Consider the following 16,498-nt stretch of genomic DNA (forward strand, 5'->3'; position numbering starts at 1 on the left):
CACAGGCCACGGGCACCCGGCTGTGTGTTCATCCAGGCTGGATGCCCCCACCCCCTCCACCCCAGGTATTACAGACAGGCCTGGAGAGTCAGGCTAGGGTTTCCCACCATTCCTAGAGCCAGCCAGGACTGTACGAGCCCACCGAGCTGTCAAGCACGATCGTGCCCTGGGGGTTTCAGGACGTGCTTTTGTCCGTGAACTTGTGCTTGCTAACATACCCTGGGCACGCCCAGGTGTCTGTGCATTAAAATGGTGTTTGTCCCTGCGGTCGCCCGGGCACTCCATACTAGTGGAGTGTAAGCGCGCAGGGCTGGCCGTGCGTGGAGAGGACCACGCGAGTCCTGGGCTGGCGTGGGGGGTGGGTCACCGAGCGAGAGCACGCCCCGCCCCGCGCGCGGGCCGGAAGACGTGAGGTGGCGGGCGCTGGCGTCACGGGTTTCCACTGGGGCCCCCGCGCGGGGGCCGGGATTCCCTGGCGCAGGAACGCCCGTGACGGCGGCGCCGGCCTGCGTCGGCGGTGCTGGGAGGCTGGACCCGGCTGCGGATGACATCAGCTCCGGCGTTTCTGGAGCCGGCCTGGGCAGGGAGGAGAGACTGGAGAAACCAAAGTGACACCGACTAGCAACGCGTGCGCCTGCGCTTTGTACCCGCCCCATCGCGGGCTGAGCGTTGTGCCCCATAGCCACTAATCCAGGTGCTGCTAAGGACTCCCATTTCACAGATGCAGAAAGTGAGGCCCGCGGGCTCTCATCTGTGAAACTTCTTTAAAGCTCTGAACGCATGGCTGGCACATAGGCCGATGCTCAGTTCTCATCGTGGGGTCTTCAGAGAGTCCCCAGTCCAGAGTGAGAGACTCCTTTGCCCAGCGCTTTCTGGGGTCCAGACCCCCTACGCGCGTGTCTCCCTCTCTCTTGTGAGTGGCAACCAGGCTCAGAGGGCATGTGGGTGCCCTGGCGTCCTCCAGCAAGGCAGGCGCTGAAGCCAGATCTGTCCACCCCGTTGGTCTCTCCCCAGCCCTGGCCCAGCGGTGGCCAAAGGCGGTGCCTGCGTCTGAGCCAGGGCGCCTGAGCTGCCCGGCGGGGTGTGCCCCCCGGCTGGCTTCCTTTGTGCTGAGGCCTGGGCAATGGACTCTAAAAATAGCCCGGGAGGAGGCAAGGGCTATTTTTAGTCCCGGTGGCTCAGGGCCCTCCCAGTTCCTGGGTCAGCAGATCTGGGCCAGGGCTGTGGCGGGGGAGGGGTTCACTTTCCAGGGTCTCCACCCCTCTTGGGTGTCCTCTCCCCCGATCGCGGGGTCAGCCAGCCCTGAGAAGGCCAGCTGGAGAGAAAGGTCCAGAAGTGGGGTAGGTGTGTTGGGGGTGGGGGAAGGGGTCGTCCGAGGCCACCTTTCCTCAAGCCCCACCCCTCAGCTCCCCCTCTAGCTGCAGAACGGCCCGCCCTGGCGTTTTGTTGGGCAAGGAGGCTGCTTTCTATTTTGGGAAGGTGTTGGAATAATTTCCCCGGCTATTTTTAGCTGCTTTGGGGATTCCTCCACCCAAGCTGGCCGCCCCGCCTCTCCGCCTTCTTGTCATGCTCGTCCTCCTCCTCCCAGCTGACCCAAGGCTCGCCTGTTCATAAGGGGCAGACAAGGACACACAGCCCCCTGGAGCATGGGTGGCAGGTTGTCTCCCCTGGGGAAGGCCTGGAGTGGGGAGACCCCATATTTCCTGGTTGTAGTTGGTGGGGGCTCTCAAGGGCGTTCCCACGTTCCAGGTGAGCTACACATTTGGGCTTCAAGGAATCTATGACTCCCTACATCTGAATTCCACCTCCAGGGCAGGGTGGGGGCTTCCTGAAATTCTGACCTTTCACCTCCTTTCAGGGTTGTGACAGTTCCACTCTGCTGAGAACTGAACTTGACCCCCACACGAATTGGTTGGAGGCTTCCATGTCCTCAAGAGGAAGATCTGCTTGGTGAGAGTAAACTGAGGCACAGAGAAGCTGCAGGAGTGGCCCCATCTTAGGCTCACTCCCTGATGGTTCCATTTCCATCCATATCCTTAACAGCTGGGTGGCCTTGGTGGGAGAGACTTCACCTGTCTATGCCTCAGCCTTGTTTGGGAAAATAGGGTAATAATAGCAATTGAGTTGTAGTAAAAATGTGAGTGAGTATATTAACAATCTTAGATCCTGGCAGGAGATGGAGCAGGTGGACCCAAAAAGGATGCTGAGTCTGTCTGGAGTCCAGAGGAATGTTTTGGATTCTAGCTGGCTCCACACCTTGAGCCGATTCTCCAACTACCTGTGTACTCCTCACAGTGCAGGAGGCCGGTGAGAGTAACCACGTGCAAAAGATGAGGCCTTGGAATAATTTCACAGGCCCAGGGTCTCATGACTGGTGACAGATGGGAGGCCGGCACAGTCTCCTGACTATTCTGGCTCTGACCCACACGGTATTCCACAGCTGCCTTTTGCATTCTTTCATCCGGTCCTTCACTCATTCAGTAAATATTTGTTGGGCACTGTATGAGTTTCCTAGAGCTACTGTAACAAGTCACTACAAACTTAGTGGCTTAGAACAACCCAAATTTATTCTAATCTTACAGTTCTGGAGGTTAGATGTCTGGAGTCAGTTTCACCAGGCTAAAAATCAAGATTTCTACAGGGCTGTGGTCCTTCTGCAGGCCCTAGAGGTGCGCGCATCCCTTGGGTCATGGCTCCACAACACAAGGCCTTTTTTCTTGCTCCCATCCTCATGTCACCTTTTCTTTCTTCCTGCCTTCCTCTTACAAGGACCCTTGTGATGACACTGGGCCCACGTGAATAAGCCAGGATATTCTCCCCATCTTAAGCTCTTTCATTTAATCCCATTAGCAAAGTCTGTAAAATACTCACAGGTTCTGAGAAGTAGGACGTGGACATCTTTGGGGGGGCTATTATCTAGCCTACCACAGGCACTTTCTTTGGTCAGACTCTGCTGGGTGCTACACTGTGAGGAACAAAAGCTGAGGCGTTCCTGGAACTCACAGTCCGGGGCCCACTGATAAATTGATCACATGGTCACAATGATGAACAAATAATTATAAACAGGTTGCCAAATAAATACAGCACAGCTGGTTAAATCTGAGTTTTAAATAAACATATTTATTAGTATAAATATATCCCATGTAATATCTGGGGTATACTTATGTTAAAAGAAAATTTAGTATATCTCATTTAATATTTGTCATAATTATACTTAAAAAATTTAGCTGTATAAAATACTGCCACGCGTGACTAGACCACAACACAAGTTAAAATTGATCATAGCAGGGTTTTAATCAGAGGTAATAAATAAGCCGATACGTGTGTTAGGATAGCTCTGGGTTTAGCATGGGGACTGGGGCTGTGTTCTCCACCTGGGTGCCCACTTAGTGCTTTTCTAGAGGGTTCTTATTAAGTGGGTGGGTCCTATGCGGAAGGCTCCACACCTCACACCTGCACGGGTTCACCCTGCCCTTCAGCGTCCTGAGCCCTTGGGCCAATCAGAAGCGGAGCCTTAGCGTTAGGTTCTGAGGATGCGCATACCTAACTAACTCTGGGCCTTCTGCTCAGCCTCGCGGAGGGCGGAGCCTCGCGGAGGGCGGAGCCTCGCGGAGGGCGGAGCCTCGCGGAGGGCGGAGCCTCGCGGAGGGCGGAGCCTCGCGGAGGGCGGAGCCTCGCGGAGGGCGGAGCCTCGCGCAAACGGCCCTAGTGACACCACTTAGCTGAAGTGCACTGATGATGGGCAGCGACCACGGAGCTCTTGGTAGGCTCGGCGGGCACCTGGAGACCGTGATTCGGGGTTTAGGCCGGTGGGGACTCCCGTTACCGCTCTGAGAGCCCCGGCCCGGCTCTGGGCACCAGTCTGAGGAGCGGCGCCCGCTTGGCCGCCATAGCCCCTTACCAGAATGTTGGGCGGTGTCCTCCAGACCTGTTTGTCCTTCTGAGAAAAGCCGCAGATTCTCCGCCTGGGTGGGTGGGTGGGGAGCTCCTGGATTCGCAGAACGGAGGCAGGATCGCCCTAGCTGCCTGGGAAGGGAGGTGGTTGCCTGTCTTCGCCGAAATGGGCCGGAAACGCAGAGGAAGCAGCGGCCGGCCCAGGCGGAAGTTAGCTCAGCCCGAAGGCCTGAGTCTGTGTCATTATGTACTAGGGTCTGTGATGGAGGAGCTTGCCCTCATCCTTCCCGCCCTTTGCAGCGCATTGGATCACAGCAGCCACGACAGTAACAGTGGGCTGTGTCATTTGTTTAATTAATTTATTTTCTGTGGTGCCATTTGATTTCTGTGAGCCTTCTCTGTGTACCTTCTCTCCAAGAGAGGATAGTCTGCCTGCAGAGATAAGACCCAGGAACAATAGTAAACATCGTTCAGCATTTGGCAGGAAATGCTCACAGGAGTCAGAAGAGGCAGTTGTCACTTCTTTGCACCACAGGCCACTTGGAGGGTGAGGGCATTACAGCATGTCAAGATTGTTGGCCAGTTTTACTTGTATGCTCATTATGTACTTTACGCCTACTACATATCTTCACAACAACCTCAGTGCTACTAATTATCCTCATTTTACAGAAGAGGAAACTGCCACCGGAGCCAGGAGTTGCTGGAAGTCCCCCAGGAAGCTGGTGGCAGAACCTGCCCCGCTGGTTCCTTTTCCATCTCACCTGCCACCTCTTGTTTGAATGGAGCCACCCTGTTCCTCCCCTCCCCCGCCATAGTCATGGGAAGGTAGTGGTGTTCCCTAATCGATCCTGGGCCAAGCCCACTGCACCCTCCAGATCTGAGGTGTCTTCTGAAAACAAAGAGTTTCCGAGAACCCACCAAAGGAATGTTTCAAAGTGTGCTGGCCAGGAAAGAGAGCAGACACGAAGGGCACTTCCTCCCTCGCTCTGCTCCAAAGGTCGCCCGGATGCGACTGGCAGACGGGACAAGACAACAGGAGTGTCAGGAGGAAGGCAGCTTCCACTGCTTCCTCCCGGTGGGGGGATGTTGCTGGGAGAGCAGTTCCATGACCCAAGGGTCAGGCTTTGGCTTTTTTTGGCTCCTAAAACAGTCTGTTTCATGCCTTCTACAGCATGGGTGACTGTAGCGCTGACCCCATAGTTGTGCCCAGGTTGTCCCACGAAACTTTTAGACCCTGGTCTGAGAATTCCTCCTTCCCAGAGGCAGCTGCACGTGGCTTTGAGGATGGGGACGTGGGTGTTTGCCAAACTCAGAACCTTTCTAGATTCTCCTGCGACTTGGGGAGTAGGCTGGGTTCAGGTGAACTGCCTGGCAGCACTGGCAGTGCATGCCGGGCTTTTCCTGAATGTTCCCGTGAGTAGGAATTCATCTTTCTCCTGCTTAAAGCTGATTTCTTACGTAGACTTGAGCTTTAGGAGAGTGTCCCTACTACTTGCTCCAGAATCCCAGTGCTGCTCAATGTGTGATTATTCGTTTTCTTGATCACAGAAAAGGAGTAAGACGATGTCACTGAGATCATCTGTGGGAATGAAGGTACGAGAAGGGATGTGGCTGCCATATGAGATCACAGAGCAAGTGAGGGGCAGAGCTGGACACCTGTTAGCTAGCCTAGTTTTCCACCTCACCCTGTCCTGTGTCATGTAGGCTGACAGGCTGTGGTGTTCTGACCAGAGGAAACATTTCTTTCTCAACCTGGGGCTTGGAGTTCTTCCCAGAGTGATACATTCTGGCGAGAAAGTGCCACATTCTTAGGGCTGGCTCGCCAGTGAGGCCTGGCATCACTCTTTCCACTGTAAACCCTGTGCTGACTTCCACACACCAGCCACACATGTACTGCAGAAAGTGCTGAGCCTGATGTGGCCACCCAGGGGGAACCCCCATCCTGGAGACTTTGATGCTGCCTCAAGGCCCTGAATGTGGGATATTTTTCCTCAATTCTTTGGATCACTGGGGGACACTGAATCCTGAACCTGCTGCACTGGCTGCCAGGGCTCCAGAGCCCAGCCATTGCTTGTGAAGGACTTTCTTGGAATCTATGGACTAGCCAGGAGGGTGGAACTGGCAATCAGGCAGGTTCCTGCAGGACGGAAGATGGCAATGGCCAGGAGTTGAAGCTGGCAGTGGGTCAGAGGCACAAGCCCCGATAGGATTGAAGCCATCACTTAGAGAAATACTTTTGCTTCTGTACAACAGCCTTACAAAAGTCTCATTTACCCTTTCTTTGGTACAAAAACAGACTTACTAATGATTATATTAAATAAAGTGTGTGCAACATGAAGGTTGGTTGGTGATCCTCTGTTACCCTTCTTTCATTTGCATCAGTTTCCAAAGGTTTCTCTTTAGTGCAGTCGATTGGTGCCAAAGGTTTACGTACAGAAGAATGTTAACTATAAAAACTAAAGACGGACGAGGCTGGTGGGTATGGGGATGTGCTGCCCACATCCCTTCAAGGACGAGCTGCCCTGCTTCTGGGAGTGTTGTCAGTGGACACCCTTCAGCTGTCAGCCCCCACAGTAATTGCTTCAGCTGCAGAGAGCGGCCTGGCCCAAGGTCAGGATCAGGGCATTCTGGAGGCAGCCCATTCAATGGCTGATCAAGATGGAGGCCTAAAGGCCTGCAACCCCTGGGCTAGCTTGAGGCATTCCCACTCCCACATGTTTTGATCCCAAAAGTCCTAATAAACATCCTGAATGCAACACCATCTGCTTCCCAGGGAACCCAACCTGCTCTTACAACACTGACATAACCACGCTTGTGTGTCTGTTTACTGCTTTCCTTTTGTAGAGCAATGAATTTGAAGTGATAGAAATGACAGAATGTGAGGGTTAGTCTTCTAGAACTACTGCAGGACCCTTAGAGTTCCTCTTGTTCTGACTTTTGGTATTTTAACGCCGTGTTATTAGTGTGAGAATTTCATCTTGGTTGTGTTTTTTATCGTTATAAAGAACGCTAGAAGGTCTCCTTGGATGTTTCTGACCTTGCTCTCAACTCTAAAATTAAGCACCAGTTGTTAGTGACTTGCCCAAGGTCACAGGAAAGCTGGTCTGTTTCCACTTGTTAAGGGTTTTTAATGTACTTTAAAGAAGAGGAAGAGATACCAAAACAGGATGAAGAAAGTGTAGCAGAAAAGAAATATATAGATTGTAGGAAGAAAAAAATTGAATACGCTATTATCACAAAGCGAGGGCAGGATTTACAAAAACAAGAATTCCTCGTGCCCTGCAGGTGGTGTGGTCTGCTGTGAGGAATGTGCTCTTTCAATTTTGTCTCTGCGCCTTTCCCTTCCAGTTTCTTTTGGAGAGAGCACAAAAGTCTAGAGATGTTATCGTCAGTCACAGAGTTGAATATAGGTCTGGATCTTAATTCAGTGGTGTCGCCACCATATTCACGCCTCCATCCTGCACTGTTCGGTATTTTGTGTTCATAAATTAAAAGAATAAGCATGACGGGCCTGAACAGCCATTGAGCCACTGACCAGGCTGTGAATGCTGCTGTGATGTGAGAGTTTTTATCTTTAAAAAGTGATCCTGAGTGAAAGATTAGCCTCTTAATTTCATAAATGTAGTCATTTTGATTTGAGAGGTTTTAAAAAAAAATTATACCATCTCCTGAGCAAAGAGGTTTTGTGAACTAGAATGCAAGGTCAGTGAACGTTTTTTGCATTTGTTGAAAAGCTGGTTGCATTGCAGGAGGGTTACAGGTTCCCTGCTTCTGAACAAACCATCTTCCAACTTCCTGCATCGAGAGGCAGGGCAGGCTTCGCAGGCGTGCGGACTGTGCAGCCGCCTGGGTTTAATGCACTACTATTACCATCTTGAAATTCTTAACTTAAAAAAATTTTCAATTACAGTTGATGTTCAATATTAGATTAGTTGCAGGTGTACAGTGTAGTGGTTAGACATTTATATACCTTCCAAAGTGATTCCCTCCGATAAGTCTAGTAACCCCTTGGCACCATACATAGTTATTATGATATTGTTGATTGTGTTCCCTGTGCTGTACTTTACACCCCCCGAAATTCTTCATTTTTGAACAAGGGGCCCCGTGAATTCTGTAGCTGGTCCCACTGAGAGGCTGTGACTCAGAATTTGCTATTTCTTCCCTCTTGGTTTCAATAAACTCTTTGAAGGAAGATTCTGAAAATTATACTGGTGTCTTGAGTTTGTGCAGTGAGCGCGTGGATGATCATTTTGAATTTCTTTGTTTACTCTCTGCGGGGCAACGTACGCTTAATTTGGGAGTGCACTCATACTCAGTTAGGTCATACCCTCCCCCTCTCAATGCCAGCAGGCCCGACCCCGTGGCCCCAGGCCTCCTGCTTTATGGGGCAGGACGTCTGCATTCTGGATGCATGCGTTGCCGTCCATGGCTTATCTCAGCTTCACGACATTCGACATACGGTGGGCTTCACCAAGTGGATAATGTCACGTCTCCACCATGACCATGGCCTTCACAAGTGTCACTGCCACACCTATTCATCCTTCCCCCAACCCCTGATCTTTTTACCTCCTCCATGGTTTTGCCTTTTCCAGAATGTGATAGAGTTGGATTCATACAGTGTGTAGCCTTTTCAGACTGGCTTCTTTCCCTTAGTATTTCCTTGTTTCCAGCTTCTAGAGGCACCTCGTCCCTGGCTCGTGGCCCCTTCTCCATCGTCACAGCCAGCAGTGCAGCCTCTTCCATGTCTCTGACTCTGAGCCTCCTGCCTCCCTCTTATGAGGACCCGGTGATGACACTGGGCCCCCTGGAATCCAGGGTCGTCCCCATCTCGGGGGCCCTGACTTAATCCCACCTGCAAAATTCCTTTCATCCCATGTAAGGCGACAGAGCCACAGGCTCTAGAAATGATAGGATGTGGACACGTTTGGGAGTCACTCTTCTGATGGCACAGCCTGGGCACAGGTTGCTGTTCTAGAACTTCACAGCATGGAATCACACCGGCCATCCTCTGTGTGAGGCTTATTTCATGCGGCACAAAGTTTTGGGAGTCACCCAGGTCACTGTGCTTTTGTACTAGTTTATTCCTTGATATGCTGCGTGGGATTCAGGAGCATGAATGGACCGATCACAGTTTGTTATCCACTCACCTGTTGCTGAACACCTGAGATGTTTCCAGGTTTTCACTATTATGAGAGCTGTTCTGTACATTCCTTCCAGGAGTTTTTGTGGATATGTTTTGATTTATCATGGGGAAACACAAGTGCAACTGCCTAGTCATAGAGATGTGTGTTGTTTGATAAGAAATGGCCAGACCTTTTCCCAAAATGGTTGTAGCATCACTCCCTGCAACAAGCTTGGAGTCCAAGTTGCTCCACACCCTCAACAACTCCAATCTTTTACATTTCAGCCCTTTAGGTGGATATTGGGTAAGGTTGTGTGTTTTTCTTTTTGTGGTAAAATATATGTAATATGAACTTTATCATTTTAGCCAGTTTTAAGTGCACAGCTCAGTGGCATTAAGCACATTCACACTGTCATGCAGCCGTCCCCACCATCCATCTCTAGAACTTTCCATCTCCCCAAACTGACACCGTCCCCATTAAACACTCACTCCCCTCCGCTCCCCCAACCCCTGGCCCCCACCACCTACTTCCTGTCTCTATGAATCTGACTCCTCTGGGGACCTCACATAAGGGGAATCACACAGAATTTATCCTCCTGTGTCTGGCTGATGTCACTGAGCATCATGTCCTCTGGGTCCGTCCACGCTGTAGCGTATCAGAATGTCCTTTATTTCCAAGGCCGAGTAATATTCCAGTGTGTGGCCGGCCCACCCTTGTTGATCATGCATCTGTCTCTGTTTGCCTTTTGGCCGCTGTGAGTCGTGCTGCTGCGGACATGGGTTTGCAGGTATCTGTTCGAGTCCCTGCTCTCAGTGCTTCGTGTGTACACACAGCAGAGGGACTGCTGGGTCAGCTGGTAAGGTTTAGGTTTTTGAACTGCCTTCTAATCTTATACTTTTTGATACACTGGGGATAATTTTCATGTAGTCGAATCTGTAAATGTTTTATCAGAGAAAGTTCTCTGCTTTGAGGTCAGAATCACCCAATTGCAGACATATTATTAAAACTTGAAATCTTTGTGTCCTGCTGAATTGGGCCACGACTCACTCCTTTTCCTGGCTGTCTCCGGTGGTCGTGATGGTCTCTGGGTGATGGGCAACAAGACTGCAGGGGTGAGATTAAGATCTTCTCAGGCTCCCAGGCCTTCAAAGAGCGAGGCGTCTTCTCATGGGCCATGCCAAATAGTCCAGAGCCGTGGGACACATGGATCACTCATACGCAGACTCTCAAATAGCCTTTCCCCTACATGCTCTAACTACAAATCACAAATCCCATCGAGGCTGAAGGCTGCTCATGTGTGCTGCTGCCTGAAGCAGGTCCCATCCGTGTTGCGTCTTCTGAGGGACAGGTGGGGGGAGTGGGTGGTGTGGGGTAGCCCCTGCCCCCCCCTAGCAGCGGCCAGGGAAAGAGTGGAAGACCCAGAGCTGGGAGAAAAGGACAGTGAGCCTTTTATTGTGGATTAATTCACTTTGTATTAACAATTCCACACAATATTAAAACACTGAGAGAAAGTGGGTGTGATGCACCTGGAATTTTAAAAAAATAATAAAAACCACCAGACATCCAAACGCAGATGGGGTAGAACCTGCCAGAACCACAGATTGCTTCTGAAAACTGGGAACTGGTTGTTACAACATTTGGCAATGGGTTCCATGGACGGAGAAGGAAGAGGGCCAAGTGTCTGACATATGGCTTGTTTTCAGGGGATCCTGTGGCAGGCTGGCTTTTTATTAAGTGCTCTGGAAGGACCTTCTGTGGCCTCACCTTGGCCTAGAAACTGCCCCTGATCACTCATGCTTGGGGTGAGGGCCCCAGGGCCTTCTCCTGCAGCCTCAGAGCTCAGGGCAGGGCTGACTGAAGCTGGTCACAGGGTGGATGAGCTGCCTGGAGGCCCAGCGCTGTCCTGGACAGGAGGCTGGCTGGGACATCAAAGCCACAGACAGCACCTTCCCAAGCAGCCCTGGTTTATATCCCCTGGTGCTGGGGATTACAATGCATCACTTAATTCTTAGCCTCTGGATCACCTCTGGGAGGATGGGGGAGGGGTACATGGACTAGATTCTTCCTGGGGTGGGGGGTCATCAGATTGGGCAGCCCCACTGGGCACACTGAACCGGCTGCAGAGGACAGGGAGGCCCCATGTCTCCCACCCCTGCCTGCTGTGTATGTGTCCTTAATATTTTTCCCCCATGACATGGTGGGGAGAGGATGGTTTCCGCAAGGCTCATATTGCCACCCCGCCAGCTCCATAATGCAAAGGGCTGTTCCAGGCCACGAAACGCCCCATAACCATGTTTCCACGGCGAACACTTGTGTGAGGAATGGACAAGCAGCATATGTTGTCACGAGTGCTCTGATGCTTCAGGTCTAATTACGGACAGTGACAATTACTTTAAATTTTTAAAAAAAGGAAAGTTTTGTTTTGGTTTTCCTCAGCCAGAAAGAAAACAATGGTGGGGTTTCTGCCGATCGCCACCTCCCTGGGGTCCGAGGCTGTGGGCACCTGATGGCCAGGCTCAGGGGACAGGGCACTGGGCACCTGGGGGAGGCGCTAAGCAGGTGCAGTGAGAGGGTGGGTAAAGGGCTTCAGTTTCCCCAGACCACTCAGTGTCTGACTGGGAAGCCTCTCCTGGCCCAGGACGCGGTTTACTGCAGGGTTGGGGGTGGGGGACACGTTGGGCGACTGAGCCCAGAGCAGGTGATGGAGCCGATCAGCTCAGGTTCAACCCCACCTCTCAGCCAGGGGTCCTGGGCTTTGCTTCCCACTGGCTTCTCTGGGGTCACTTGGGTGGGGACACAAGGTGGGGCTGGGCAAGGCCGGGGGTGGAGAGAGGGGAGGCTGGGCCCCAGGGTGCTCCTGTCACTGATATCAGGACCTCCCACCCTCTTTGGGCCTGGTGGCCGGACAGTGGGGGGACGCAGGAGGAAGGATGGGCGTGCAAGGATCTGATGTGGGTTCAAGGGATTAAGGCTTTTGTCACAAAGCAAAAGGGGAGCACTCGTTGCTAGTCACCAGAGGGCTGGTGGGAAGGGCGAGCAGATGCCCCCCACTTCCCACCGGCCCTAGGACTGGCTTTTGTTCCATCCTGCCGGGGACGGCGAGAGGTGCCCAGCCGCCTACTCCCTGCCCAATGAGACGTGGCTGCAGCACTGGGCGCCTTCACGGCTTGCCCCCTCCAACTGCAGGTCTGGAGGTGCCAGGCTCCCCGAAGCCCCTGGTGCTCCCGGACCGGCCGGGGAGAGCTGGGTGTTGTGGAGAAGGACTCGGCCTTCCAGCCTGTGCCCTCGGGGAGCTACATGGAGGGTCATCCTCTGGAGCCATCTCAGCTCTGGCAAGATCTGAGCCTTGGTCCTGGCCCTGGCCCCGCGGCTGTGAGGGGAAGGCCTGGGTCTGGCGGCTGTCCAGGACCCCGCTGACAAGGGCCTCAGACTCTGACGTCCACTGGGGCCACAGGGGCAGAGCTGGGCTCGTTTCTTCCCACAGTTTGCCTCCAGGCCCAGGGATACGACAGGCAGGGACCCGAGTCGAGGGCTGTGTGGGGTTCTGGTGGGTGCAGGTGGCACTGGCAGGGGAGGGAGGGGGTTGCTTTCGGCCCCTTCCTCCAGCTGTTTTAACTGTCCATGTTGTAACAGAGGAAAAAGTAATTTAAAAAAAGGGCCCCTGCCTCCACCCCCTGATTCCATGAAATCTTAAATTTCCAAGGCTGGTGGGAAGAGTGATGAATTGTCATAATTCCTCTCACTTCCTCCAACCAGACGTTCTGGGTTTGTGGGGTATGAAAGCAGATCCCCCGTTAGTAGTGAGTGAGGTGGGGCTGCAGGCCCTCACCGTCCAGGCCTTCCAGCTACTTCCAGACCAGTTAACACCTTTTCAGTCGAAGCACCAGGCAGCCTAGCCTACCAGACAGGGCCTCCCCAGGTTGCAGTTCTGTGTGAACAGTGGCCATGCCTCTGACACATGCCGTACAAATGCCATACAGCGGGGTGACACTTGGTGACACAGGGAGTGTTTTCCAAAGCCCCCGCTCAGCCCCCTAAAATCCACTTGTGCGTTATTACATAGTACAGCTTAGCTGCATGTTCAGCCATCAAAATCTGATTTTAGCAGTATGGAATAACTTTTTTAAATGAAAAGGAGAGATTTTTCCGGAAAAGCTCATTATGTGCCACCCTCCCCGCAATTTTACTCAGCTTAAAATAACAAACGGCACGGTAGCATCGACTTGGCAGAAGTCTTCACAAATGGCCCAGTTGTGTGAGAACGGCCAGCCAGCCAGGTGGCCCAGGTTGAGGGACCAGCGGCTATCACACCTGCCCCTTCCCTTCTCCCAGCCCAGCTCGGGTCTGGACCACAGCTCAAGCGGCCACTGAGAGTTAAAAAAATGGTTACCACATTGCTTGGGCATTTCAGTCATTCCTAATCGGAAGTGGCTGTGAAGCCACCATCCCTCTTTTGGTTGGGCCCTGAGGGCTGCACTGTTTGGTCTGAAAATCCATCATAACCCAGAGGATACATTTCACCCCAGCTGGGTGGTGACAACTTTTTGCATTTCTTTTGGCATTAAAAGTTTCAGGGATTCAAAATGTGTTGCATACTGAATGATGCTCTGACTGAGACGGGGTGGGGGGAGGTGGCGGGAGAGCAAGAGGGAGAGAGGAGAATACACGAGAAAACAAAGCTATAGAATGATACAAGGCTTCTTGTCCTTAAAGGGGTTCTCGGAGGCGGGGACTCCGACCAGCAGGGGGTCATTCCGGGCGTGCTGCTCACAGTAACTCATGAGTTCCGACGAGGCTTTGGAGACCTGAGTGTGGGCACAAGGATGAGAGGAAAAGTAAGGGGCTGATACACGTGTTCGTAGCAGCAGGATTCACAATGGCCAAAGGCAGACACAGCCCAAATGTCAATCAACAGGTGATGGACACACACAGCGTGGCCCGTCCACATACGGGAGTGTTACCCAGTCGTGAAAAGGAGGGAGGCGCTGACACTCCCCACAACGTGATGGACCTTGAACACACGGTGCTCATGAGAGAAGCCGGACACACAGGCCACACAGTGTGTGATTCCACTTATGGGAAATGTCCAGAACAGGCACATCCACAGACAGGACGTGGGTTCGTGGTTGTCAGGGACTAGGGAGGGAGATGGGGGTGTGACTACTGATGGGGGCTTTTTTGGGGTGATGAAATGTTCTGGAACTGGATAGAGGTGATGATTGCATAACACTGAACATACTAAATATCACTAATGGTAAACATTATGCTCTGTGCATTTTACCACAATTTAAAAAGATTACAAGAAGAAGGACCGAGCCTCCCTCAGCAGTTGCCCAGATTTTGAACAGAAAGGGTCAGAGCTAGATGCAGTCTCTTTAGGATCCAGCCGAAGACTATCCTCCTCAAGAAAGGGCCGGACAGGAAGACTTCCGCCTGCACATCGGTGCAATTGAGGGGACGAGACAAGCCTGTCTGTGTCTCCTTTCTGTGCAGTCTGAACCTACTGGGGTTCAGTGACCCCCAGCGAGGGCACTGACCCTTCGAACTACCTGCATTGGGATCCCCAAAAGAGGAGGGAGAAGGGAAGGTGCCTGGGGAAATTGACATGGGTAAAACATGGTGCTGAGCGTCCGGGGAGCGGAGGAGCACTAGCAATGGCGCCGCTCGGCCCCAGGCAGCCCCTTGGCCACACGCCCCAGTCCGCCCGGTCGTGCATTTGGGGTGCTGCAGGGGCCGTCCCAGGCTTGGGTGAACAGGGCATGTCCATGGGATCTCATCCCAGGGGCGGGAACTGTCTGTCCGTGGGGCTCCCTTTCTCAGTCCCCCGCTTTCTCGCCCATAAGGCCAGACAACAGTGGCAGTTGTGCAGCGGTTGCTGGGTGGGACAGATGAGGCGGGGGGGGGAGAGCGCTCTTTGAAAAGCCTCTGCAGTGTCTGCGGCCTGCAGAGGTGCATCTGCAGCCTAGGCCCTGCACCCCAAGGACACCTCTGCCCGGTGCTGCTGAGGTCTGCACGCTTGCGGGTTCAGCCAGGGGATGCTCCCACCCTCAGATAGCGACAGTTGCCACTGTCATGAGCGTGAGGCTGCTCCCAGGCGGACACCTCTGATGAGCAGACGGAGCTCGGCGTTCCAGAGTCGTATTTGGAAAGTACCCCTCCCAGATGACAAAAATAGTCTCCAGGCCCTGAAATAGCTGGTGCTGTGGCTCTGGCGTGTGGTAGCCCCCTGCCTGTCTCCGGCGTTGACAGGAAGGCTCTGCCCACAGTGCCAGGGCCACCGTGCCCGCAGCGCATCCCAGGCCACATGACCAGGCGGACCTTTCAGACAGGCCGATGGTCTGTAGTTCTGGTCGCTGTTTTGGGAGGACACAAAACCTCAGGCGGGACTGGGAGGGCGAGTGGGTCACGTCCTGACTGCCCTCCTCCCCACTTTCAAAGGGGCGGCCGGAGGCTGCTCCTGAACTTCAAACGGGCGGGATGAATCACTGCTCCGCCAGGGCTGGGGGCTGGCACCGCTCACAAAGCAAAACCACTTCAACCGGGCCCTTCTCTTTCTTCAACCCAAAGGAATGCTTTGAATGTGCAGAGTTCTGGTACATTCACCAACCTCCGGGGAGGCACTTCCCCCCATGGGGGCTCAGCCCTCCCACCTGGCTGGGTGGAGGCCCATGGGCCTCCCAGAATCGTTCCCCACTCCCTTCCACTACCTGGCCGTCAGGTGTGAGTCTGTCTGCACCAGGGCCGGGCTGGCCCTTCCTAATCAATTCCTGTGACCAGCCACGACTGCGGAATGACAGGTGCTCAGGAAGACAAGGTCTCAACAAATACGTGAGGTGGTGGTTGATTTTTATGTGTCCACTTGGCTAGGCCACAGCATCCAGACAGTTGATGTAACACCACTCTAGATGTCTCTATGAAGATACTTTTTAGTGACATGAACACTTAAATCAGTCAGCTTTGAGTAGAGCAGATCAGCCTCTATAATGTGGGTGGGCCGCGCCTAATCAGTTGAAGGCCTTAAGAGCCTAAGACTGAAGTTTCCCCAAAGAGAATTTCTGCCTCCAGGTGGCCTTGGGACTCAAGCTACAAGTCAATTCTTCCCTGGGTCTCCAGCCTGCTGGTCTATCCTGCAGACTTCAGACTTGCCAGCCCCCACGATCACGTGAGCCAATTCCTTAGAACACATCTCTCTCTATGTAGATATGTACACACAGCCTGTCAGTTCTGTTTCTCTGGAGAACTGCGACTCACCAAGCACATAGCTGGAGCAGGGCTAATCGAGACGCGTAAAGCGCCAGGACCTCCTAGTTGGAGACTCCCTGGCCCTCGCCTGGCAGTCTGCAAGCTGGGGTTGGGGGCAGGAAATAGCCCCTTGGAGGTGCCTCACTGTCCTTTGCAAAGTGTACACGGGTTTTATGAGAGGGTGCCTTTGAACAGTGTCAGCACCTTTTTCATGTAAGAAGCTGTGACTGGCCCACTGG

The 16,498-nt window shown here is 53.1% G+C and overlaps 1 protein-coding gene and 1 long non-coding RNA gene across 14 annotated transcripts in view; one reads left to right on the forward strand and one right to left on the reverse strand.

Moving 5' to 3' along the window:
* GNG7 (G protein subunit gamma 7) overlaps positions 1–16,498 on the reverse strand; it is a 144,818-nt gene that overhangs the window by 22,204 nt on the left and 106,116 nt on the right. For 7 of the 13 annotated variants that reach the window (XM_074337520.1, XM_074337528.1, XM_074337529.1 and 4 more), the window contains one exon: positions 10,443–13,822. The exons of 3 other annotated variants lie outside the window; for them this stretch is intronic. Coding sequence is in view for 6 of the 10 variants with exons in the window: in XM_074337528.1 (XP_074193629.1) it covers positions 13,697–13,822 (126 nt within the window). In the remaining 4 variants the exon portion in view is untranslated. Of the gene's footprint in view, positions 1–3,098; positions 4,327–4,349; positions 5,474–10,442; positions 13,823–16,498 lie in introns of those variants that run through there. 3 more of the 13 variants (XM_074337516.1, XM_074337517.1, XM_074337523.1) reach the window with 3 other exon arrangements.
* Positions 908–6,232, forward strand: LOC141572661 (uncharacterized). The gene is made up of 3 exons (XR_012497995.1): positions 908–1,340; positions 1,859–1,950; positions 3,571–6,232. It is a non-coding gene; the product is annotated as an uncharacterized LOC141572661 (long non-coding RNA).

The sequence above is a fragment of the Rhinolophus sinicus genome, linkage group LG07 (assembly GCF_036562045.2).
Source record: "Rhinolophus sinicus isolate RSC01 linkage group LG07, ASM3656204v1, whole genome shotgun sequence".
Taxonomy (NCBI): Eukaryota; Metazoa; Chordata; class Mammalia; order Chiroptera; family Rhinolophidae; genus Rhinolophus; species Rhinolophus sinicus.